This window comes from Macrobrachium nipponense, chromosome 20 (assembly GCF_015104395.2).
Source record: "Macrobrachium nipponense isolate FS-2020 chromosome 20, ASM1510439v2, whole genome shotgun sequence".
Lineage (NCBI taxonomy): Eukaryota > Metazoa > Arthropoda > Malacostraca > Decapoda > Palaemonidae > Macrobrachium > Macrobrachium nipponense.
This window is the reverse complement of record NC_061089.1, coordinates 660,213-687,714: the sequence shown is the minus strand read 5'-3', so window position 1 is coordinate 687,714 and position 27,502 is coordinate 660,213. Positions and strand designations below refer to the sequence as shown.

The following is a 27,502-nucleotide window of genomic DNA, read 5'->3' as shown; positions in this document are numbered from 1 at the left end:
TTTTTCTTTGGCCACTACAAGTAGCTGCAAAGACTTTGTTAAACTATGGTTTGTATTCCATGAATAATATACAGTGGTTCCCCCGTATTCGTGGGGGATGCATACCAGACCACCACCCCCGTGAATAGTTAGAACCCGCAAATAGTTGAAACTCCTATGAAAATTATTAAAACCTCCTATTTTGTACATGAACTTTCCTGTCAGATATATACTTAGCTATAGTCTCCGACGTTCCCGACAGAATTTCAAATCTCGCGGCACACGCGACAGGTAGGTCAGGTGGTCTACCTTACCCGCCGCTGGGTGGCGGGAGTATGAACCAATCCCATCTTCTATTCAGATTTTCTCTGTCGCCGAGAACGACAACAACTGTTGTGGTTTCCTCTCGATAGATATTTTCGATTCTCGCTTGCCTGGAGATCATTTTGGATTTTTTGGTGATGTATTCGTTCTGTTTGGCTTGGCATACGCTGTTTGTGGACCGTTTTTTGACTTTGCGCTGGATTTTGCTTGAATCATGTCTGATTTGGATACAGTAATTAAGACTCCTGTTATGTTTAGGGTATGTTCGGTTGAAGGGTGTAAGGTGAGGTTGCCGAAAGCTTCGGTTGACCCTCACACTGTATGTATGAAATGCAGGGGGAATGAGTGCTCATTTAGTAACCCATGTAAGGAATGTGAGGGGCTGAATGAGGATGAATATAAGGCTCTTTCTTCCTACATAAGGAAGTTGGAGAGAGATAGAGTTTGCAAATCTTCCTCTAGAAGCTCGAGTAGGTCTAGAGTTAGCGAGTTAGAATCTGACCTTAACCTTAATGTAGAAATAGAACCTCCTTCCCAGGTTGCAGCCCCTGCTCCCCGCGCCGAAGCCGAAGATTCATCTTCGGAGGCGGCGGCTTTGAAGGCTACGATTCATTCTATGGAGTTGAAGATTCGCTTATTAGAGCAAGGTAAGAGTGGCAGTGTTAGGGATCAGTGCAGTGCCCCCAGTGTTATGGAGGGTGCGTCTGACCGGCTCCGTAGTGCCTCCAGGCCTAGCCCTCATCCAGACTCCCAGTTCCAGTGGAGGAGGAAAGTCGAAAGCCGCAGGAGGGCTAGGGAGAGCCCCCACTGGTCAGGCGTCCCCTCGGCAGATCCTGAAGTACGCTCCCAGGCTGCCTTGGATCGTATCAAGAAAGAGATCCTGCGTCAGTGTTTCTCCTCTTCTTCTTCGCCCTCACCTAAGCGCGGATGGAACTCTCCGGATGCTTCGCGCCCGTTGAAGAGAGCTTGGAAGGCCCCCTGCAGTTCTTTGGCTTCCAGCCCGGAGATCTTCCCTGAGGAGCCTTTGGAAGTGAAAAGGCCCAGATGATCCCGTGATCACTCGTCTACGCGCGCGCCTCGCTCTGCTTCTTCAGATGAAGATCCTGGGAAGTCCCCTACTAGAGTCTTTGCAGGACTCCAGGTGCAGATCTCGTCCCTGGCGGACTCTCTGGCTAGTAGATCTTGTAGGAGGAAGGACGTGTCACTTCCAGTCAAGAGATCTAGACGCCCTTCTTCAGAGGCTCCCTCTCCTCGACGTATGCTATCTTCTTCGTGTAGGGCGGATTCGGCCGAGTGAAGGAGCTTGCGCGAGTGGCCCCACTCTCCTGGCTCCCTCTCCGCATTGTCCAGGTGCCAGACTTCGGACAGGCGCTCCTTGGATGGCGACGACTTTTCACCGGATAGACTCCCCTCTTCCGGTAGGCGCTCTTCTCCTGTCAAGCAATCGTCCTCTAGTGTGCGCCCTATCGGAGAGAGACACTCCATGCAGAACAGGCTCCGTTCTTCGAGTCCTTCAAGACGATCTTCTCTTCATCAACTCCGAGAACCTTGCAGGCGCCCGTCTCCTGGTAGGCGTTCGTCGCCTGGCAGCCGCTCTCCTCTCGTTACGGACCAAGAAACTCGTAGGCGCCTATCTCCGGTTAGGCGCTCTTCTCCTTACAGACGTCAAGAGTCTGGCAGGCGCCATGCGCCTGGTAGGCGCTCTTCTCCTGGCAGCCGCTCTCCTTTGGATAGGCATCAAGAGCCTCGTGTCCACCTTTCACCTGGTAGGCGCTCGTCACTTGCCAGGCGCCCTACTCCTGACAGCCGCTCTCCGCTAGAGAGGCGCCAAGAGCCTCTCAAGCGCCCTACTCCTGATAGGCGCTTGGCGCCTAGTAGCCGCTCTCCTCGCGACAGGCGCCAAGATTTTAGCAGGCGCTCTCCCCCTCATAAGCGCCCTGTTTCTGGACACAGTTCTTCCCATGGTAGGAGCCCAGTCTCTCCTTCGTTCAAGATATCTACTACCTCGAAGCGAGAGTCCGATCTCAGACAGTCCAGGCCTGATAGGCATTCTTCTTTTTTGACTCGCCGATCACCTGTGGACTTGACTTCTCCTGTGTGACATCATTCTTCGACTAGACGCTCTTCTCCTGTAAGGACCGCCTCTTCTTCAAAGGATCCTCCTCGTTCACCTTTGCAAGAAGGCCAGGATGGCTCGGACGAAGAAGCTAACAGAACAGCAGCGGTTTCTTCTTATAAGAAACTCACAGAGCTTTTACTTCAGGAATTTGGAGATTCCCTTAGCCTTACTGCTCCTCCTTCTCCGCACTCGTTGTTTTCGACGTCCAAGGCAACGAAGGGATCATAGTGTGTTAGAATGAAGCCAACCCTGTCTATGAAGAAGGCGCTTAGGAGCTTCGGTTCCTGGCTGCTCTCCAAGGAAGAAGCGTGGAAAACGGTGTTTGCCTTCCCACCGTCGAGACTATCTGGACGTACTGGCTTTTGGTATGAGACAGGAGAGCCCTTGGGTCTGGGTCTCCCGTTTTCGGCTGATGCGGACTTTTCGGCATTAGTAGATGCTACAAGGAGATCGGCTCTTAACTCGGCTAAGACGACTTGGGCCATGAACGAGATCGATCACATTATAAAAGGAATGTTCAAGGTGCTCGAAGTTTTCAACTTCCTAGATTGGTCTCTGGGAGTCTTGGCTAGAAGACACAGGCTCCAGAGTCTTTCTCGCAGGAAGACCTTCATTGTGTTTTATCCTGTATGGATAAGTCAGTAAGGGACGGAGCGAGCGAGATCGCTTCCTTGTTTGGTGCGGGAGTGGTCAAGAAGAGATCCGTATATTGCTCCTTCTTGACGAAGTCCGTCTCACAGGCTCAGAGGTCTTCTTTGCTTTATTCCCAACTCTCCGCTCAACTTTTTCCCAAAAAGCTAGTACAGGATATTTCGACATCGCCCTCAGCCAAGGCTACACAGGACCTTCTGGCTCAGTCGGCGAGGAAGCCTCGTCCCTCCTTCCCTGTCAAGACTAGAAAGGAGAAGACAGTTGTTCAGGAACCCTTTCGAGGGGGTTCTTCCTCCAGACCCTCTTCGTTTAGAGGACGACGACCCAGCAGGAGAGGGAAGACTTTCTCGAAGTCTGTCAAGACTTTGAAATAGGGAACAAGTCCTTCAGACAACGGTGGGTGCCAGACTGTTAAGGTTTGCAGAAGTCTGGGCCCAGAGAGGTGCGGATTCCTGGACCCTCTCAATCGTAAAAAGGGGTTACCTCATCCCTTTCACCTCAAGACCTCCCTTAACAACCACTCCAAGTGAGTTGACGGCCAAGTATAGGGACCCCATCATGAACCAAGCCCTCCGTCTAGCGGTAGATCAGATGCTAGAAAAGGAGGCAATAGAACTAGTGTCGGACCTTCAATCAGCAGGCTTTTACAACCGCCTGTTCCTAGTTCCGAAATCCTCGGGGGGATGGAGACCGGTGTTGGATGTAAGCGCCCTGAACTTCTTTGTAGAGAAAAAGAAGTTTACGATGGAGACCACGTCATCAGTGTTGGCAGCTCTTCGTCCAGGGGACTGGATGGTGTCCCTGGACTTACAGGACGCTTACTTCTATGTACCGATCCATCCTTCTTCAAGGAAGTTTCTCAGGTTCATGATGGGGGGAAGAGTATATCAGGGCTCTGTGCTTCGGCCTCTCGACGGCCCCCCCAAGTGTTCACGGGAATCTTGAGGAATGTAGCTCAATGGCTTCATTTGGAAGGGGTGAGGATATCCCTGTACCTAGACGATTGGCTTATAAGGGCCACTTCGAAAGATCGTTGTCTGGAGGACTTACAGAAAACCTTGGAATTGACGATTTCTTTGGGACTTTTAGTCAATTTCCAAAAATCAAGCTTAATCCCCAAACAAGAGTGCATTTATCTGGGGATCCGGATGAACTTTCAGAGTTTTCGGGCTTTTCCATCTCCGGAAAGGATAGCCCGAGGCCTCGAGAAAGTAACAGCCTTCTTAGGGAAAGAAGTATGCACGGCGAGGGAGTGGATGAGTCTGTTGGGGACGCTCTCCTCACTGGAGCAATTCGTTTCCCTAGGAAGGCTGCACCTGAGACCGCTCCAATTCTTTCTTCATCAGAATTGGAGTCGTCGTTCTCAGGATTTGACGTTCTCCCTGTCCATATCTCAACAGATCGAGGAGAAACTCGTGTGGTGGACAGATCCCAACAGGTTTGCTCAGGGTCTGTCTCTGCAATCCCAGAACCCCAACCTAGTGTTGTTCTCCGACGCATCGGAGACAGGTTGGGGGGCGACTCTGGGAACTCTAGAAGTGTCAGGTACCTGGGTGGGGGACCAGGTGACCTGGCATATCAACAGAAAAGAATTGATGGCTGTGTGGTTGGCTCTGAAAGCCTTCGAGTCCAACGTCCGAGACTCCATCGTTCAGATCAACTCGGACAACACCACAGCTCTGGCATACATCAGGAAACAGGGGGGGACGCATTCCTTCTCCCTGTACGAAACAGCAAGAGACCTTCTTCTGTGGGCCGAAGAAAGGAGAGTCAGGCTTCTCACCAGATTTGTACAGGGGGAGAGGAATGTAAGAGCAGATCTCCTCAGCAGGAAAGAGCAGGTTCCTCCCTCGGAATGGACACTTCATCAGGATGTATGTCAGAGCCTGTGGAAGTTGTGGGGCAGGCCGCACATAGACCTCTTCGCCACCTCAAGAAATGCAAGACTGGATCTATACTGCTCCCATTTCAGATCCAGGGGCGATAGGGATCGATGCGCTTCTAGATTGGAAGGGGCTCGATGTATACGCGTTTCCTCCCTTCAAGATTCTGGGAATAACGCTCAAGAAATTCGCAGAGTCAGATTCAACGAGGATGACATTAATCGCTCCTTTCTGGCCGGCCCAAGAATGGTTCACAGAGGTACTGGAATGGTTAGTGGACCTTCCAAGATCGCTCCCTCTAAGGAACGATTTACTCAGACAACCCCACTTCGACAGGTATGACAAAAACCTCCCCACTCTCAGTCTGACTGGCTTCAGACTGTCCAAAGTCTGGTCAGAGCGAAAGGCTTTTCATCGTCAACTGCTAAAGCAATCGCAAGAGCTAGGAGGTCTTCCACCTTGCGAGTATACCAGTCGAAGTAGGATGTCTTCAGACGTTGGTGCAAGAGGAAGAAAGTTTCCTCTTCCAGTACCTCTGTGACCTAAATTGCTGATTTCTTCCTTTTTCTTAAGGAAGAATGTGGTCTGGCGGTATCTACAATTAAGGGATACCGCAGTATGTTGGCGGCAGTTTTTAGACACAGAGGCCTCAATATCTCGGAAGATAAAGACCTGCATGACCTGATTAGGTCTTTTGAAACGACAAAAAAGCCGTCATCGAGAACACCTAATTGGAATCTGGACGTGGTACTTCAGTTTCTCAGCTCGTCTAGATTTGAACCTCCTAGATCAGCCTAGATCAGCCTCTTTCAAGGATCTGACCAAGAAGTCCCTTTTCCTTATGGCTCTAGCATCTGCCAATAGGATGAGTGAGCTTCAAGCCATTGAAGGTAATGTTGGCTTTAAAGAACAGTCAATGGTTTGTTCTTTCCTCCCCTCATTCCTTGCAAAGAATGAGAACCCATCAAATCCGTGGCCCAGGAGCTTCGAGATTTGAGGATTATCTTCTCTCGTAGGAGAAGAGCCTGAGAGGACTCTTTGCCCGGTGAGAATATTGAAGTATTATTTGAAGAGGAAAGACCAACTTAAGGGCAATCAAGATGTCCTTTGGTGCTCCGTGAGGGACCCCAGTCGACCATTATCGAAGAATGCTCTGTCCTTCTTCTTAAGAAGCCTTATCAAAGAAGCGCATGTGGCATGCAATGAGGAACATTTTAAGCTTCTTAAAGTGAAGGCCCACGAAGTGAGGGCCATTGCCACTTCGCTGGCTTTTAGCAAAAATATGTCTGTGCAGAACCTTATGGAGTCCACCTTCTGGAGATGCCAATCGGTATTCGCAAACCACTACTTGCGGGATGTGAAGATTACTTATGACAAATGCTTCACCTTAGGCCCTTACGTATCGGCGGATTCGGTGCTGGGGCAGGGAGCTGGAACTTATCCTCGTTAGGCATTTATATTTTTTACCCCTTGTTTTGTTGTTGTTGGTTATGGTTGTCTGAAAGAGGATGCAGGGAGGCATCTCTTTCTTGTCGTAGTGCTAACCCTAGTTTGTTTGGTTAGGTGGTCGGATGGTTTTGGCTCCTTGCGGTAGTAGTGGTTAGATCTGTCAAGTAAGCAGACGAGTTCCCTTTGACAAGATCCTACTTGGATTCTACCATATAAGTGGATCAGATATCCCGGTGGTAGATCTGAGAGTCTTTCAGCAACAGGTCACGTCCTCGCTGTAGCTCTCCAGGCAATGCAGACTCAGAGACAGTATCAATGAAGTCTTCTGCCTGAACAGGTAAGAACCAAGGTTTTTATATCCTACAACACCAGTTGTTTCCCTTTTCTATATTATTTAGCTGTCTCTTACCCTCCACCAAGGGGGCCAATCAGCTAAGTATATATCTGACAGGAAAGTTCATGTACAAAAAAGGGATTTTGACGTAGGAAAAATCTATTTCTGGGCGAGGAAGCCGTGTCGCCCAGTGAAATATGTCTGCTTTAGCACTATTTCTAGTAAAATATTGCTATAATACCAGAGAACTGCTAAATTGGACATGTCAGAAGCCTCTGACTCGCTCACCTATATAAAAGGTGTCGGTATAAAACTGGGGCGAGTGTTAAACACTACCACAGCAACCCCTCCAATTAGCCTTTTCCTCATCAAAAGACCCTAAATACGGGGAGCCGACCCATAGGTCACACCTAGCTACCCCGTTGAAGGCGGCTGTGACGTCATACTTATCGATAGCAATGAAGCTTGGTGCACTGCAAGGGGAGGGGAAAAAACCAGGGGGGGATTTCACTGGGCGACACGGCTTCCTCGCCCAGAAATAGATTTTTCCTATGTCAAAATCCCTTTTCTCGGGCTCAGCCGTGTCGCTCCCGTGAAATTGTACCAGAGAAACACCAAGCTACATCACTCTGAAATGAAACAGAATATTAAATTGTATAAACTAACACCATAGACCAAGTGAAATAGCAAAGAGATTTGCTGCGATAGGTAGGATGTTAATAAAACTGGCATAATGGAAAATATTCATATGACACAAGGACAGTACTATATTGATGTTGCAAGGAGACACTGACCTCCCTACAGCTATTGCCTGATATTTAAGATCCTCCAAGGACTTAAGGTAAAGCTTTGGAAAACCCAGTGCGACTGCCGACCAGTATATTTCTTCAGATCATCAAAGTTCATATATTTGAAGAAATTTACAGAAGTTGTTATAGCCCGAATAGCACGCGCTTTGGGAAAGGACCCTGGGCTGACTTCCTTGGTAAAATACAAAAACTGCTGCGTAATGCCCTTTAGGGATATGGTACCACCACCGCCCCACATGAAAAGGAGGGGGGGGGGGGCCTTCGGAAAGGTAGATGTGCTAGATAAATAGTCCTTAGGGGTTTTAACAGTACATAAAGATGGATGTTGCGGAAGCGGAACAACCTTCCAAGGGGATCGCCTTACCAAAGGGTTCTCATTCTTAGCCATAAAATAATTATTTGGTGAAAGCAACACGTAACCCGAGGGAAGGAATTCTATGTGCCCTTGGCCACTAGATAAAGATGACATCTCCGATGTTCTGGCACCTGAAGCCAGACTTAATAAAAACAGTGCCTTACGCAAAAGGGTTTGGCAATCACATTTGAAGTTGTCTGTTTTAGAGTCTAACCTGAGACCATCGTTAAGAAACCATGACACTGACGACGGCCTTTGAATGGGCCGCAGGCGTGCACAAGCCCTTGGATTGAGGTGAAATAAGACTCGGTTAGATTTATACCAAACCCGAGAAGAAAATCTTTTTCGGAGCTGACTTAGTGGTTGTTATTGTGGCAACTGCCAAGCCTTGTTCGAATAAAGGCCTGAAGAATGTTATAGTCACGTTCATTGTCATTACTTTGACATTGATTTCCTGAGAAATGTAGGCAATTGTTTAACTGCTGAATCATACTGGCGAAGTGTAGATTCTCTTTTGTCTGACTCCAAGAACAGAATGTTCGTGGATCAATGTCCCCTACCCTCCTACCTGCAAACTTCATGAAATCCATAAAGATAGGGTTTTGTGTGAAGACCTGAGGAATCGAACACAGTCACCGTTTGAACTTGTTGCGTCAGCCTCAAGCCCGGGAGAGGGTGAGGATGAAGACCTAGTTCTAGGAGAAGGAGAAACCAATTGTTCTTGGGCCAGTAAGGAGCTATGAGAGCCACCTGACCTTTGAAGGATTTCAACTTGTGCAACACCTTCAGGAGAGGGTTCACTGGAGGGAATAAATAAACCTCCCTCCACTGGTTCCAATCTATACTCAGGGCGTCCGTAGCGTATGCTAGAGGGTCCATACTTTGGGCTACGTAACAAGGCAGCTTGTGGTTTGCCCCTGTAGCGAACATATCTACTTTCAGACCCGGTACTCTCCTACAAACCCTCTCGAAGGGTTCCTGGTCCAGGGGGACTGACCGGGACAATGCGTCTGCTACTACATTGTGGACTCCTGCCAGATGGGTAGCCGATAGATGCCAGGTGTTCTTGTCAGTTAGAGAAAAAATTGCTATCACCCTGTGGTTCACATGACTTGACTTGGACCACCTCTGTTTATACCATGTATCACTACTGCACTGTCGAGAGCCAATCTGATATGAGTCTCCTCCGAGGACGGAGCTTCTTTAAGGTCAGAAACACTGCCATAGCTTCCAGGATGTTGATGTGAAGCTTTTGGAACTGAGGTGACCAAGTTCCCTGAACCTTGTCGTGCTGTGAATAACCTCCCCAACCTGATAGTGATGCGACTGTATGCATCAGTAGGGACGGGGGAGGGAACTGCAACTGTAACTCTTTGGCTATTGCCCATGGACGTAGACGTTCCTTGGGAATCAGAGGTACCCGGCCGAACTTGTCACGACACTTGGCATTGGCCTTGAACGTCAAACTCGATTGATGTCCTTGAGCTTGGCTTTCAACAGAACGTCTGTGACTGACGCAAATTGGAGCGAGCCTAGGATCGTCTCCTGATTCCTTCTCGAAGCCTTTTTGCCTTTTAAGAATTGGCTTGTTACCTTGGCATCCCCTTCCCTGATGGAATGGAAAGGTTGTGTGAATCCAAGCCCCAATGGAAACCTAGCCACTGGAACTTGGATTCTGGGGCCAATCGGGACTTGGTCCTGTTGATCTTGAACCCTATATATTCCAGGAAAGATATGACCCCGTCCACTATCGAAAAGTATGACGTCACAGCCGCCTTCAACGGGGTAGCTAGGTGTGACCTATGGGTCGGCTCCCCGTATTTAGGGTCTTTTGATGAGGAAAAGGCTAATTGGAGGGGTTGCTGTGGTAGTGTTTAACACTCGCCCCAGTTTTATACCGACACCTTTTATATAGGTGAGCGAGTCAGAGGCTTCTGACATGTCCAATTTAGCAGTTCTCTGGTATTATAGCAATATTTTACTAGAAATAGTGCTAAAGCAGACATATTTCACGGGAGCGACACGGCTGAGCCCAGAAATGATATTGTTAAACTACAATAAAGTTTTGTACATACTTACCTGGCAGATATATACGGTTAATGGCCCACCCAGCCTCCCCTCAGGAGACAGGTGGAAGAGAAAATCTGAATAGAAGATGGGATTGGTTCATACTCCAGCGGCGGGTAAGGTAGACCACCTGACCTACCTGTCGCGTGTGCCGCGAGATTTGAAATTCTGTCGGGAACGTCAGAGACTATAGCTAAGTATATATCTGCCAGGTAAGTATGTACAAAACTTTATTGTAGTTTAACAATATCATTTTTGTTAGTTAAAACCCAAGAAAAACCTACTAAAAATTTTTATACCTGGTTTTTTTAAGTTTTATCACAAAAAGTGCATTTTATGATGAAATTGATTTAAAAAACCTGGAATTTGTGGATATTTCTCATGATAAAATACTGCAAATAATGCGTGGAAACGTTCCAGAGAGAAATCCGTGAATATGTGTGAGTCTGCGAATCTGGAGAACCCGAATACGGGGAATCCACTGTACGTTTAAACAAATTAAAAAGTTTATTATTTATTTTATCCAAAAATAGTTAAGTAGGCTTTTAAGGGGCTGGCCGGAACCCTTACATATGGGGGTATAGGGCAAAAAATGCAAAGTCAGGAAAAAAATTCATGGAGCTTTGTATGGCAATGGAGAATACGTATATGAAATATTTCATCAAAATCCCTTACTTTCGTAGTTACAGGGTAATTAGTAAACGTAACTCAATTAACCAAAAACATTAATCCGCACAAGAAAAAGCAATACTATTTCTTCTGTTATCGTAAATTTTGATCATTATTGTCAAAGATATTGTGAGCAATGGTATCTGTAGAGATTCCATGAGTCGCAGAAGGGAAGTCAGCTACCAACCACCTTTCAGTGTGAGTGTAAACCTCTATGTAGTGTACACGTTTGAGTTTCACCCCTGACATTCGCTTGCTTTTATTTATGTTTATCTTTGTTTCGGCAAGAATTTCATCATGCCAATGATGAAAAGACAAGCAAAACATCTCGCTAACATACAGACGAAAATTTGCTCTAATATGATTACAGAATATCTTGATGTATGCGATATTAGCGTAGTTAGTGAAGAGAGAGAGAGAGGGTGGGGTGCGTAGTAAGGCACGTCACACTGTGCCCCAGGCTATGATCTTTGAGAAAAGGGATCTTCATTTATGATAAATAACATAGTTTTGGTTTATTTAATACCCAAAAAGGAATATGAAATTCATAATAATCATGATTTATTAACATTGTCTTTGTAAAAAGAGAGTACACACATTCGAGTTTCACCTATGACATTCTCTTGCTTTTACATTTGTTTATCTTTGTTTCGGCAAGATTTTCATCATGCCAACGAGGAAAATACAAGGAAAACATCTCGCTAACATACAGAAGAAGAAAATTCGCTGTAATAAGCCGAGTTAGTGAAGGAGAGAAAGAGAGTTGGGGAGGAAGTAGTGCCCTGTCTTGCCTGATGCAGTACCCCAGGCTACGATATATGAGCAAAGGGATCATCGTTTATGATTAAATTATGATAAATAACATAGTTTTGGTTTATTAATACCCAAAAAAGAAATATACATTCATAATAATCATTATTTATTAACATTGTCTTTATAAAAATACAAAGGAAACCTTTGACCGCCCATATCTCAAAGCTATACTTATTGACCTTCAAATTCTATCTTCTCACCTAATTTTAAAGCCATAGCATTGAAATTTGGTATATAACTTAGAAAGACATTATAGAACAATTTTTGTTTTCTTTTTTTTTTTATAAATTTTTTTTCCTGATTTATAGGGTTTATTTTTTTAATGAAATATTCATATCTAGCAAAAAAAATTACTTTTAGAAAAAAAACTTCATTTGATTGGAGGTCTACATCCGGTCTATGCATGGTAGTTATGCCAGGTCTTAATATTAAATATCAAGGGAGGAGATAGAATTTGAAAAATTGTCATTTTTGGGGTAAATCGCCCTGGCGTCACAAAACCGAAGGCCAGAAGCGAAAATCATATGCGGTTTGAAATGTCCCAAGTCATCTTATTAAATGGTATGAATGTCAAAGTCCTGTCCTTAAAAAATGGCATTAGCTGGCCGGCCCCCTTAAGTTCTGTAATCATATTAGCAACGAAGTTATAATACACTTTACTATATAAATCATGATTACTACTCAAACAGCTGGGACTTGTCGAGTCTCAGAAATAATGATTGTAGTTGTTTGGATTATTTTTATTCTTATTTACTTTCAGAACTTGTGAACGATTTAGTAAAGTAGCCAGGGATAAGTCGCTGTGGGTTGAAGTTGACTTCAGTGCTGGGTGCCTCTCTCTTCAACAGTTACGACAATGGCACACTTTCCTCCGGCCATCAACAAGACGCCTTATTTTGCGAGGATTCAAAAGAAGATTTGCTGGGACCCCAAGGTCAAAGGTCCCTCTTATAAGTGCAAGTTTTTTAAAGTTATTAGGAGAAAAATGTCAAGAACTAGAAGAACTAACATTTTGTGAGGCTTTTATTGATGCAAGGAGAGTAAAGATTCATGACTTTCTCCCTGTAAAGTCTATTAAAAAGCTTTCTTTAGTTGACTGTGAATGTGTTAATCTTCCTTCACCAGTAGTTGAAGGTTCTTATTTCAAAAGAACCCACAAAATTCTGACTAACTTGCAGTACCTCAAGATTACCAAGTGTAACTGGATTGATGATTATGATCTCATGGTTCTCAGTAAAATTGATACACTTAAAAGTTTAGTGCTGCGGAACTTACCTAAAGTTGGCAGGGCCATGGCTTACATAGCGCTTGGATTCCGTTTTGGATTTCAGAATCTCGAACACCTGGACTTGAGAGGGACCAGTTTAGAAGACAATGAGGTCCTGTCTGTAGTACAGAATGGTAAACTACAATCACTGTATGTAGGTCCAATGGGGCCAATCAAAAGACTTTCACATGATTCTGTTCAAGACCACAATCTTGTTATGCCTGACCCCCGTTGGCAAGAGGAAAGACATCAAGTTGTTGTTATAAATGTTGGTCCTAATGGCCCTCATTGGCAGCAAGTTAATGATGAAGAACTTGATGGAATGGGTTTGCAGTGGGTGAGGAATGCACCTGTTGTTCAGCATAATCGAGCAGAAGTAGTGGATGAGGATAGACATTACTTTATTGGGAGGGATGGCAGACCAGTTGAACATGAAGATGATAGTGATTCTCAAGCTGGGGAAGGTGATGAGGAGGAGGAGGAAGATGATGAAGAAGATGATGAAGAAGAAGAAAGAGAAGAGGGAAGATTGCAAGATGTTGAGGATTCCAAGGCACATAATTTTACTTGCTGTAATTCAGAAAAAAGGCACTTATCTTCTTGTAAGGCAAAAACATCTGAGCCCAAACAGCAGAAAAGTGATGAATCAAAGGTTTCAGATGGATCATTGAATGAGAGGGCCAAAATAGATGTTAACAAAGAGCAATCTAGCAAGCAGAAACCAGTTGATGATGGAGAAGAAGAAAATGTCAATCATGTAGATAATTTGCAAGGTTGTCATCAAGTCATAAATGTTAATGATAATATTGACTTGGTTGATGAACCTTACCAGGAACCTGATGAAGGATTGTCTGATAATTTGGTACGAGCCTTAGGCCAGAATACCAAAGTGCTGCACACATTAGTTCTTGCTGGATGTGCTATCTCTGATTATGGGCTACAGGATATCATACGTTTAGTTCCTTCCCTCCGTTACTTAGATGTTACTAATACCAAAGTGACAGCTGCTGGTGTCCAGGAGGCTAGGGTAGCAAGGCCTGAATGTGTAATACTTGGTGGTGGCACAAGAGTTGTACGCCATAGTGACAGATGATATTTGTGAAAGCTTATTTTCAAGTTGATCAGGTAGTTTTATACAGTCACTATATGAAGATAACGTTCATTTAAAAAATATTTAAGAATGTCTTACAAAGATACAAAGATTACTGTTTACGTAAAGGTTATTCAGGCAGATCATGAACAGTTGAAAATTGTAAATTTTGTAAACCTGCTGTAACTATAGCCATATTAAAGGAATTGGTATTCCTTGGAGAGAGAGACATGTTTCCTACCACAAAATAATGAGCATATAGTTATGTGAGGTTATTTTATTCTTTATTATGTTTTGTATACTAGTATACTAAAAATACCACTAGGTATATGACATTTTTGTGGATGATAATGAGGGAACATGAGACTATTTAATCATTCTTTATAAAGTACTGGCAGACTTGTGTATCAACCTTGATATCATACATGTAAGTTTCCTTAGTGGTTGTATTATTCACTCAGAAGCCATATTTATTCACATAGGTTAAATGCAAATGCTTGTTTGAATAAAGCTTAAGAATTTGTAACAGAAAATGAGTTAGTTGAAGAAGAGATGTAAGGTTTGATGTTGCATATGATTTTGAGTTAATTTCTATTTTGGTTTTATGGAAAATAATTACTACTTGGTACTTGGGAAAGACATTTTTGAACTCTTGATGGAAAGGAAATTTTTTGAATTGTTTAAATGAAGGCTTCCATTAAAGATCACATGTAGTAACAGCACATGTTCTTGCATAATCTTTGTAATTTTCAGAAGACTGGTAACTTGCCATATCATTTAGCAAAGATGATGATTGTCTTTTTATTATGCTAGACATTTCAGGCATTTAGAGAATTTTGATAGTTACTAGGCACCTAACTTTTAATCTGTTATTATGCCCTGTTTGAAGAGAAAGCAATGCTGGTTGTGTTATCTGGGTACTCATGTTCAAGTTGTCATTGATTTATTATGAGTGCTTTGCTTTTTCCTGAATGATTTTGGTTTTTATTTTCATTCATTTATTTCTGTTGGTTTTCAGTTCAGAAGTCTTCCCTATTTCATCTCTAATTTTGATAATAATCTTGTTATTGGGGAAGTTCTTTGTCTCCAGGTAAGGCTAGTGGAATTGGCAACACCTGCTGTGAACAGTAATAACAAACTCAGCCCCAAGTTGTGAGTTAGTGTATTGAAGAGTACTTCCCAAATTGGATTTCCAATACTCATGATTGTGTAATTTCTCTCTGCAAATTATATATAGCTAAAGTGTTCTCCCTTTTTCCCATCTTTAAAAGATGTACACTTTGAAAATGAAGATATCTAGAAGGACTTATCATGAGAAAGAAAATGAAGATATGTAAAAGGACTGTCATGAGAAATTGTCAGCAAAAATAGCATCAAATACGGTTAGTGAAAGTATCTGAAAGAAGGCATGCTTTTCATGCAAATGGCAGCAGTAGTAGTATGCAGTATGATAGTGGAGGAGGGAACATGTAAACAGAGACATTATGGTTTAGTTAAAGAGAAGAGAATCTTCAAGCTTTAGTTGAGGATGGGCAGGCAAGAGGATAGAAATGTATGCAGGGAGGAGGAGCAAAGAAGAGTGAAGAGAATGGAATCAGAATTTCAGTTCTGATGAAAGTTGAAAAAGACCTTCAGGCTGATTGAAGTAGAATTTTGAAAATCTTTAGAACTCAGAAAATGAATGTGAACTGGAGGATGTTGGCATAATAGAGACCAGTAGAGAATGTAAGATTTGAAAACATTAAAAGAGCCTTCACAGATGAAGAGTGGAAAAGTCCCAAGACAATCCATTGATTAGCAGACTAGAATACATAGTACAGCATATGGAAACCTTATAAAGAATGGGGTAGGATAAGGTGAATGGGAAAAGGCTATGACAGTAATAATATAGTACAAAAGAAGGATCCATTACAATGTGGATATTTTAGAAGAATGAGATTCCTTGAATGTTCTGTAGGAAAGGCTTAGGGAAATCAGTAAACAAGTGGTAATTGAGTTGTTTCAGCCTAGAATGAGACAGCTATGAAAATGTATCCTGTAAAGTGGAAGGAAAATTATACCATATATTTTTAGCGCTTGGAAATGTATTTGACTTCTTACTGAGACAAGCAATTAGATAGGCGTTGCAAAATCAAAATGTTCTGGAAAGATTCATTAATTAATGACGTTTTTCTACTATAACAGACACCCAAGAGTGAAAATTGTGGCGGTGGTATCAGAGGTATTTGAGATAAACATTGGTATTTATCAAGATCCTTCTGATTTATGCAGATGATCAAGTTTCAACAGTAGAATCTGAGGATCGAAAACTTGATAGGAGAGTGGAGAGGAGGGGATAAAAAATGAAAATTAGCAAAACAATGTTAAAGGTGACTGAAAAAGATGCTCAGGGAAAAATAGATAGAAAAGGGCCATGTTGATGGTGAGGAAAAATTTTGAGGTTTGTGATGAATTCATTGCCATATATTGGATATAACAATGTCATCACAAGAGACACTCAGTATTAATATATGTAAGCATAGGAGGTTATTTATGCCCTAAATATATAAGAGGAGTAAATGGAGAAGATAGGAAGGTGGTGTACCATGTTATGTTAGAAGGGCAGGTCTGGGAAGAGGTAGAACTTATGGAAGAAAATTAGCAAATGCCTATGTGAAGTGGAAAGAGAATAGCATTGGAAAGAGAATGTAGAATGCTACATGACATTTAAATAAAAGTATCATATAAGTAAAATAAAAATTTATGATGCATGTAAGAAGCCTGTACTGCTGTATGTAGCAAAACTGTGGGTATGAAAAAAGGAAATAGAGAAGGATATGTTTTGTTGAGATATAAATATAGAATGTCAAGCTGCACAAACAGTATGATGGGAAAATGTAATTACAAAGAAGGAAGTGGCAGAGAGGGAAATGAGGTACAGCATCTCGAAAATGGACCGAGGGAAAGTTTAGAGATTGTTCAGATATGATGAAAAGTTGTAGCAAAGTAAAGACCCGTAGGAAGGCTTGGAAATCAAGGCATAGATAACAATCCAGACAGTATGGAAATTCATGCGTAAAGCGAACAAGACATGAAAGTAGAGAGGACCCATTAGTAGAATGTTGCATAGCTTTGAATCTAGGTTTGATTCCTCTAAGAACATGTTGGAGGATAATATTTGACTGCTTGCCTCTTCATACTTGAAATATTGTGCAACTTACAATTGGTTAAATTATGTAGAAGTCTTTGGTCAAGCTCTGCTCCCAGTTCATGGTCCATTCATGAAGGGCTGATAATTCTAAAGGCTCTTAAGTATTTTTCAGTTGGAATGGCCTGTGTAAATGATACCTCCATAATTTCAAGGATACTTCAGTTGGAATGGCCTGTGTAAATGATACCTCCATAATTTCAAGGTCATCACTGAAAAATACTTCAATTTCTCAACAAGTAGAGATTATTTGAAACATAGGTGACCTTTTTGCAAATACAGATGTGTATGCAGCCTCTCTCCATTAGTTAACCTTCACAGCCTGTGCTAATATACACTAATACATACACCCATGACCAGGCTATATTTAAGGATGGCTAATTTAAAGGAAAAACTAAACAAAACTCATCAGTTGAAAGAGGAAGATATACTTATTCTCATGGTATAAGAAAAAAATTCTAAAAAAATATCTGTACCTTCCAAGGGAAGTTGAAATTGAATATTTACCTCCTGGTGCAGGTCTCTTTTCCCCAAGACAGTCGTAAAAATATGCCAATTTTACCAAGTTATAAGTGTTCTTTCTAATAATTTTTTTATTTTGTCAAATTATAATTACAGCTCAATGAAAATCATAACAGATAAGTACTAAACCCACGAACAAATTCTGAGTATATTTATTGTAAAATATGACGCATCCTTGGATGGGAAATTGTAACAACATTCCCCTTTACCACATCAACCTTCAGCTAGAAAGTCCTGTACTGTGGCTAGAATGTCCCACCTAAATGTACCAGTGTTAACATTTATTTGCATGTACTGTATTAAATTACTGCACATTATGTTAAACACATTGTAATGTAGTAGAAATAAGCCTAGAATATGTTTTGAAGAAAATGCCATTTACAAGCTTTGCTAGCATTTATGACACTTTGCTAGCATTAATGAGTCATTCATCAGTTGATATAATGTTATTGTTTGTAAACAATTGCCACTTGACTTCTAGAGATATTTATTGGTTTTGTTTTATTTATTGTACAATTAGCTATGATGGTTTCCATGGGCATAGCCAGGGTATGGCAGTGGTTGTACTTTCCTTCACTCCTAAATATTGGTAGGTATAAATAAATAAATTATAAAAGTGAAAAAATAAAAATGGTATTGACAATGCTCTAGGAAAATGAATGCATTCTTAATGAGATTTGTGTGAAGGTTAATCCTGCTGGCTATGCCGATGTTGAAAATAGGATTTTCAACCTAAGTGCTGGATGTATGAGCCAGCTAGGTGTTATGTTGCCCTTGAATACTACAAAAAGGCATCACAATAAAATTGTAAAGGTCATGAAAATTTTCATATTAATCCTTCATGTTTTCTTTTATTTTTTTATAAGAGAATAATAATCATCAAATAATAAAATGCATGAGAATTTCCAAACACTAGTTTTCTCCCTCTAACCATGTAAGTACGAATACTATAGAGTATACCCCATTCATTAAATTATAGCATGTTTGAAAATGATTAAGTTTTGCCATAATGACTATCTCGGCAAATTATTCCAATAATCTTGAACCGGGTTACATAGTCTTCAGTGATGCTAAATTGACAAATGATTAGTGTACTGAAGAAAGCTGTAGGATTCCTACCGTGGCAGACCAAAATTCAAACTTTAGCGGTGATGCCGCCATCACCAGTGTAGGTGACAGGTAATCGCCCACTTCCGGTTAACAGGTATGACAACACTGTACCCCTCAATTTTTTTATTTCCACCGGTCGCATTACAACTTGTGCTTCAGTGGATTCAACTGAGGAGTGATAGGTGTTAGTGCCAACTAAGCGGTCAGTGTATATTCTTCTGTCTGTTCTACCTGGTCACAGCTGGAGGATCCAGCCTTGGCCTCTCTTTGCCAACATTTTGAAGACTTTCTTTACAGGGAAGACACCATCTACCAAGAATGAAGAACCAGCTCTGTCACCTGTGTCGGAGGATGAAGAGCAAGAACAGGACTGCACAGCCTCCAACAGCCTATGCATCTCTCCTTAGGTTTCAGGTTCAATTTTATTGATGAAGAAGAAGCCCTCTGAATCCCTTCTTCCCAAGTTAGTCCTTTCCTCTGTAACTAAGAAGGCTCTTAGTTTTGTTGATGAGTGGCTTTTGAGTAAGAGAGAACAAGGCAAAGCGTCTTTTGCCTCTCCGCCATCGAAGTTCGTCAAGAAACATTACCGCTCCCACGTTACCGGGTAATCTCCTTCTTTGGAAGTGTCTGCCTCCGCCCAGGGGGACCTCCCCAGCCTCATTGACACTAATCAAAGGTCAGTCTCTTCTGCTAAAATGGTCTTCTCGTCTTCCAAACTAGAAGGACACCTACTTGCATGTTACGATCCATCATGACTCCAGAACAGTGTTTCAGTTTTGGGGGGTTGTGCTTCTGCCTGTTGACATCACCTCAAGTTTTCACGAGAGTTCCAACCCCTCTGTGACAGTGGCTGCATTTGATGGACGAAGTCCCAATTTATACCTTCTCAGAGTATTCTCTATTTCGAGATAACTGGATACTCAGATTTTTATGGCTTTTCCATCCCCAAAAAGAGTGGAGTCGTGCCCGTTCGTCTTGTTCGGCAGTACAATGGTTGAGTCAGCTGGGGAATCTTTCATCAGTGGAGAAATTTGTGAAGCTAGGAAGACTTCACTCAAGGACATTGCAGTTCTTTCTCAAGGTGAACTGGTGTAGGAAGACTTGAAATAAAAAGTATGGAAGTTATCCCATGATACACTGCAAAATAAAAATCTCTCTCTCTTTGAAATCAAAATATAATTATTAAAATGAAATATACCCCTAAATTATTGCCCAGTGTATAAATGAAGTGAAATATACACGTAATGGAGTGAAAGAGAAATAAATCGTAAATGTAAAAAAAATTTGTCTCATTCAGATTACATTTTGGCTGTGGTACCTATATTTTGAAACATGGCAAGCATAAGCCCACGCTACAGGTAAGGCACCAGGTTGTGACGAGCTTCCGTGTTCTTTCTTCTATCTTCTTTGTCTGAGAACATATATGGCAGGTCCTTTGGCCAATTTTTCCCAATTTGGTATCTGGAATGTGTTCCAAGAAGTGGGTTTGGCACCATTGTCCGGGAGCCAGACGAGGCATTTGTGGTGGTTCTACCAATGTTCCCTTGGGGGTTCTTTGAAACGTGGGCGTAACTGCTGGGGTTGCACGTGCCCTTCCATTTGAAACTGGTGCGCCCCCCCCCTGTTTTGAGTTCATGAAGCTTGTAGTATATATCATTGCTTTTGCATTACCACCAACATCTGCATCTTGTGAGCGAAGGTTCTCTCCACTAAGACAAAGAACTACCTCAGAAATTCTGTATGATCATAAATTGTCTATTGTATCGGTAATTGGAATCCACCAGGGCAGGGCAAAGAATATCAACATGGAAAAGTTTGTTGATATTTTTGCTAGGAAACAAATAACAGAATGACGCAGATGTATTGAATGAATAAATCTGCATCATTCTGTTATTAATACTATTAATTAAACAATTAGGTTCAACAATCAAGCAACCAATTGTAATGAAATCTTGTTATATACTTTAAATGAAGTCATTAATTGTAGTGTAAAGACCTTCTTTACCCACTAATCACGATCTTTTATCTCATCTAGATTGTCAAGACCTTTGTTACCCACTAAATCACAATCTTGTATCTCATCTAGCTAAGCATAAAAAATCACATGTATATGTTTGTATGTAGAATTTCCTGGCCTTTCCGCCGATATATAATTAATCAATGTATGTCCATTATGTCTTTGTTATTACCATTTTATTGATTGCTAAGAAACACAAATTCTTTATCTGTGTCGAGTAGCTGAACCGTGGGGGGTGGGCGTCCTATCATGCATTCCGTTGCCATCCACACACTGCTATGTATATCGCGTGCCTAGGTAATAAATCACTTATGGGCTGCTCTAGGAGCAAGAGCCCGTGCTGGCATAAGGCCAACTAAATCTAAAACAACATAATAAATCAGTTTACAGGCTGCTTTATGAGCAAGAGCCTGTGTTAGCATACGGCCAGCTAAACCTAAATCAACATTATAGGCTGCTCTAGTGGCAAGAGCCCGTGCTGGCATAAGGCCAGCTAAATCTAAAACAAGATAAGATCAGTTTTAAACAGGCCTGAAATTCTTTATGGGCAATGGGAGGCCGGCTTGGCAATAAAGCCAACCTAAAATCTAAAACAAGATAATTAATAACATTACGGGCTGCTCTATGAGCAAGAACCCGTGCTGGCTAAAGGCCAGGCAAATCTAAAACTGAATAAATTTTACAGGCTGCTCAAGGAGCAAGAGCCCGTGGTGGCGTAAGGCAAACCAAATTAAAAAAAACGACATAATAAATCACTTATGGGCTGCTCTAGGAGCAAGAGCCAGTGCTGGTATAAGGCTAGCTAAATCTTAAACTTAATAAATCATCAGTACTCGGTGGTTTCATTGATACCTCAGAAGCCCCGTTGCTGAATAACCCCAGAGGTTTCATGCAACGTAAAAACGCCTTACAAACAAACCTCGCAGAAGCAATCAAATGTCTTAATTTCTTTTGATCTCACTGTTTAAACATATCGTAGATATATTAAATGATTAATTCCAATATATATTTTTTCTTTTTTTACAATAAACAAGTGTTAATTTTGATTCTCTTAATTATATTTTCTTTACATACCAAGTGGTTTTATTTCATTACATTACATATAATATCTAATTTGGATTTATACGTATGGTCAGAGGTTCATAATTTTTATTGGCAAAAGTATTTGAGCAAGTTTGTGTTATATTAAAACGTGACTATTGTATTGATAGGCGTCAATATTTTAAACCAATCCTAAAATATTTCCATAACTTGAAGAAATGAAGGATGAGCGTTACAATTTGTGCATGTCCGGTACCCCCCCTCCCCCCATGCTTTGAAATTGTCCGTGTTTGGTCAACAGTTGCTTAAACACATTCATGGAGAAGGTTCTCAGGGAATATGGACTGTTTTGTGTGAAACTTGAACAAATTACATGCGTTCAACATAGTCTATGATGCGGAGTAGGGCCTTTTTTTACTATTTCATTGTTGTACGGGTGCATGCCACGTATCCTATTTGCACGTCAGATTCAGTCTTTGAGCCTCATGTTCCGCATTTAGTCTACAATGACATTTGGTTTATAAATGGTTTCTCTTGACTTGTGGTCTTATTTGCCAGTGGAACCATTTGACTAGTATGAATGCCTGACAGCAAATTAAATTTTTTCGGTCTCCATTTAATGGAGTCTCGCTTGATACCCTTCGGGAACTTTGGCCCACCCTTTCTATTTTCTCACAGTCCCACCTAAGCTGGTGCTGCTTTCTTTAAGATGCGCACTTAGTCCTGTGCTGGTATAGCAATTATCCGTATAAAGGATATGGCCTTCATTCAAATAGGGTTTCATTAGCGTCTTCACAACTGGCCGCGAGTGGCCCAAGGGATCGTGCTGGAATATCTACGTCCGTCCCGGTATAAATAACCATGTCCAGAACGTGTCCCGTTTTGCAGTCACATATCACGTTTTTATCCCAAAAACGATGTCTTTTCGTTCTTATATATCGACAACCAGTTTTTAGAAGGGATACAAATATTTCTTGAACTGTTCCCTCGCCATTTCTAAAACTTTTCTAATTTTCCACAACCTATCATTAGAATGCAGGTCCCTCTGAGTAATGTCTCGGAAATGGAGATACCGATATATGACTTTATATATCACGTGGCATGAAATGGGAAAATATTGGTGTGTAAATGTAAGCATCTGTTGACCAATAATCTCTCGTGCGATGTTTGAAAACGTGAGGCATGAGTAACGTGAGAGCGAGAAAAACGACCGTCTCTCACAAATAAACTCTACCCATTTCTTCATCTTCCCCGGGTCGCATGTCCTTAGGGAATGATGACACATTGGTTTTGTCGGTCATGACTTGGACTACCTCATCGTCTATAAATTTGCGAAAATAATCAGATTCTTTGCTATTTGGGTCTAGATCACAATCATACGTCACTCCCGCTGCAGTCACTAAAAGAAGAGAAATGCAAAACAATTGATCAAATAATAATTCAAATCCGAGAACTCAGCTGAACAAGAGATCTCGAAGTGATGATTATGTTATACTTCCTGTTAGTAAATGCCTAAACTCTAAGAGTAAACAGCTTTAAGACCATTTTCATCTCAAGAGGAACACAGTTCCTCCACCCTAGATAACCGAGTCCATCTCCAACATCAACTTCAGAGCTACTAATGGCAGCCTAACTATCCACCTCTGAGGGGCTATTAGCCCCCCCATTACTTCTTTCTGGAGACCCCAATAAAAACATACCACCTGAGACAGAGAAGCCAGCAGCTCCTCTTTCTGGAGACCCCAATAAAAAACCCACCACCTAAGACAGAAGAGCCAGCATGGTCCTCTTTCAAATCCTTGCAGCCCATCTGTCACTACAAAGACTGGGCACCACACCTTTAAATCTTCATGTATGGGAAAGGACTCATCAACAAAACATGAGTCTCCACCAATTCTCTCCCACTTTAAAAAAAGAAAAAAAATTGGGGAGGATTCCCAGAAATCATCTAGATCTCTGAACAAAAAATATCCTTCTCCATCTCCATCTGTCAGAAAAAAGGAAACCGCAAAATTAATCCAAAAGATAACAAGGTTTCATCCATCATTCAATGGAATTGCCAAGGACTTAGAAGTAAATGGGAAGAATTAAAAGTATCAATTCATGACAAATCCAAACTGCTTTGCACTTCAAAAAACTATGCCCAAAGGAATTTTCTCCATACCCTTCACAAAATATTCCATACAACAGAAGCCATGAGGGTGCACTACTTGTGATCCGCAGTGACATCCTACATACCAGTTTTCAAATACAAACTTAACTTGTCAGCAGTAGCTATACCAATATTTTTAGAACGAAAATATACCATATGCTGTGTTTATTTACTACCTGGTATTGCTTTTCCTAGTGAGGACTTTACCTCATTGGTTAACCAGCTACCAACACCATATCTACTAATATTAGGTGATATGAATGTCGAGACCTCTATGTCGGGTGATATAGTCAGCAACTAATAATTACAGAACCTGTCAACTCTACCTGAAACTTTTGCTGGAGATAATAAAAAAAATCCTGGAGATTTACCAAAAAATGCTGGAGATTCATAAATCCAAGGCAGAATGTCATTATTTTAATTAAATTCATCCAATAATTCTCAATATATTGCATTGTATCTATCTACTAAGAACATAGACGCATAAGTTCATGAACAAATACACCAACATTAAAGAAAAATATATATTTTTATCCATATGACAAGATGGCTGTGTTTATAGCCTGTTGTACATAATGTTGCATGTATTTTATGGGCAGAATATGATAGAGTGATATCATTTTTGAACATTAGAGTGTGCTCGGGTATATACATATGTTGCTGACTTAGCTTTCACAAGTAATTAACTTTTGGTTTATACTAATAGCAAACCTTATTGGCGGATTAATTCGTTTTACAGGCAATAAGTGATTCTAGTATCCCCTCAATATTAAGACTGGCTCTCTGAGAGGTGAAATTCTCATTGACACCCTTTCTTCACCAGCGTTAGTCTGAGATAAGGTCAGAACTAGGTTGGTAACCTCACTGAAGAAGTCATTATATTTACTGAAAAATAAGCATTAGTAACAATTACCAACGTAAACAAGTAAAGTGTGGAAGATTTTATCTAAATGCGGGAAAGTCGAGTGCCAATGCGGAATGTGGGAGGTATTTTCGAAATCCGGGAGTCACCCGCAAAATGCGGGAATGTTGGTAGGTCTGTAATTAATAACCTGAATGTGGGAATGTTAAATACTGGCGAACCTACTCATTCCCATGTACAAACTGGAACTTTATCGGCAATCAGTTTTCAATATGCAGTGAAGATCCAATTGCTGACTTCAGTTGGGAGGTAATGGATGATCGTTATACAAGTGAACACTTCCCAGTTATTATTAGTCTTGCCCAACGTCCTCCAGTATTAATCTAGACTACCAAAATGGAAAACAGTATAGGAAAAGCCAAATGACATATTTTTACTGAAAAAGGTTCTGTTGATGTTACTGCAGAAGAATTTCCGATAATAAATGCTGCTATTGAAATTATTAATATAATGTATTTGTCGCAGGCCTTCAATCAATCCCGAGAACTTCTGGTAATTTTGTTCGCAAACCTGTTCCACGGTGGGACAATGAATGACATAAGACACACACAGCATAGAGAGTTGCCAAAACATGCTATAAAAGACATAAATGCGATCACTACAAAGTACAGTATCGTAAGGCAAGAGCCCAGTTTAGGCTCAAAATTAAGTTATCCCGAAAAGGCTGTTGGACAAAATTCCTAAGCTCAATAAATGCCAAAACTTCTCTTTCTTTAGTATGGAAGAAAGTAAGGAAAATAGCAGGTAAATACATCACATCAAAGCCACCAGTATTAAAAATCAATGATACCAAGGTTGCAGATCCGAGCATTGCAGATAAGCTAGCCAGTTATTTTGCAGAGGTTTCAAAGGAATGTGATGGGGAAACCTTATGCAGAATACCGGTGGGGGGAGGGACAAAAAAAGTATATATTTCACACCTACTTAAGAGGATTAATATGATTTACCATTTACAATGGCAGAGTTTGAATCGGCTCTGAAAAATTGTAAAGACACAGAACTTAGTCCCCATGATATCCTTTAGTGTCGGAATTAGCAAGGATTCTGCCCTTTGCCAAGACAGAAAAAAGATGGCCTGTTAATAAGCAGTTACCGTCATATCTTTGTAAAGTTATGTAAAAAATGGTCAACACTCTAATGTGGCATCTGGAACGCAGTAACCTCCTCTCCCAAAGAAAGTGTGATTTTAGAAATATGCACTCTAACAGATGTTTTAGTAAGAATGGAAAACTATTTGTGAGGCTTTTGCAAGTAAGCAACATCATATTAGTCTTTTTTTGATTTGGAAAAAGCTTGTGATACTACATCAAGGCATGGAATTTTACAAGATTTGTACGATTGTGATTTGAGAGGAGAACTACCTACCACTTTTTATTGAATCCTTTATAAAATCGCCAAGATTTATGGTGCAAGTTGGAGCAACAGAGTCGTTTGTTCAGTACCAAGGAGTGCGTCAAGGTAGTGGCTTGAGTGTCACCCTATTTACATTAGCAATTAATGGCATTGCTAAGATAATTTCTAAAGATATTTTTTATAAACTGTTTGTGGATGACTTCTCCCTGTCATTTGCATCCTCAAAGGAGGCAGTAGCAGAGCGATAATTACAACTCAATATTAACGAAGTTGTGACATGGGCTGAGAAAAGGGGTTTCAAATTTTCTATCACTAAAATTGTAATAGCACACTTTTGTCGTCTAAGAGGCGTCCATTCCGATCCTGATTTATTTATAAATGGACAACGAATCCCTTGTATGACAGAGACTAAATTTCTTGGATTAATATTTGTCAACAAGCTTACTTGGTCTTCCCATATGTCTAACTTGAAAACGAAACGTGTAAAGGTACTAGATCTATTAAGAGTATTATCTCATACTTCATGGGGTGCTGACCGAACACAGCACCTTAGGTTATATAAAGCTATTATTACTCTGTATAAATTAAAAGCTCTTTATTCTGTTCATCATGAAGGCATTCGGATTTCTACAGGAGGTTTTAGATCTTCTCCCATTGAAAGTATGTTGGTGGATACTGGAGAGCTTCCTCTGGATCTCCATTTCCAGTCTTTGCTGGTGCGAAGTTGGATTAGGTTCCAGAGACTTCCAAATTCTTTAGCTAGCATTGCAGTCAGAAATGAAAAATATTTTCCTTATTTTAGAGATCATTAAAAAATGCCACATCCATTTGCCTTCAGAGTACGGGAAATCATGACCAGATTAAGCATAACCATTACTCGTGTTATGTCTTTCAAGATTTCAGTAATCCCATCTTGGAAACTACCTCATATTACATATTGTAAATATTTTTATTCATCCAAGAAGAATATATCGGATGAAATGATGATACTTACTTTTTCAGAGCATGCATCTCAGCTTGAAAGTGATACATATCTGTATGTATACTGATGGTTCCAAATCTGATACTTGTGTTGGCTATGGAGCAGTGTTTCCAAATTTTGAATGCTGCGGATCATTACCTTATCATTGCTCACTTTTACAGCTGAGTTATATGCCATTTTAGTTTCACTTACGGAAATCTTACCTTGTGGAGATAACAGTATTATTAGTTTCACAGATCCTCTAAGTGTCATTCAAGCCATGAATTTTTATTGAAAACACCCTCTGATTTTTAGAGATTTTAGAATGGTTGTTTTTAGTTAACCAAAAAAGGAAAACCATAAACTTTTAGGTACCAGCACACAGAGGTAGCTGGAAACGAAAAGGCTGATAAGCTAGTGTAAGGGAA

General features: G+C 41.2%; 1 protein-coding gene across 1 annotated transcript in view; it reads left to right on the top strand.

Moving 5' to 3' along the window:
- The window catches only part of LOC135221434 (leiomodin-3-like), a 111,429-nt gene extending 93,394 nt beyond the window's left edge, over positions 1-18,035 (top strand). The window contains exon 2 of the mRNA XM_064259205.1: positions 12,213-18,035. Coding sequence (XP_064115275.1) covers positions 12,213-13,812 — 1,600 coding nt within the window. The 3' untranslated portion in view covers positions 13,813-18,035. The remainder of the gene's footprint in view (positions 1-12,212) is intronic.
- Positions 18,036-27,502: the final 9,467 nt, after the last annotated feature.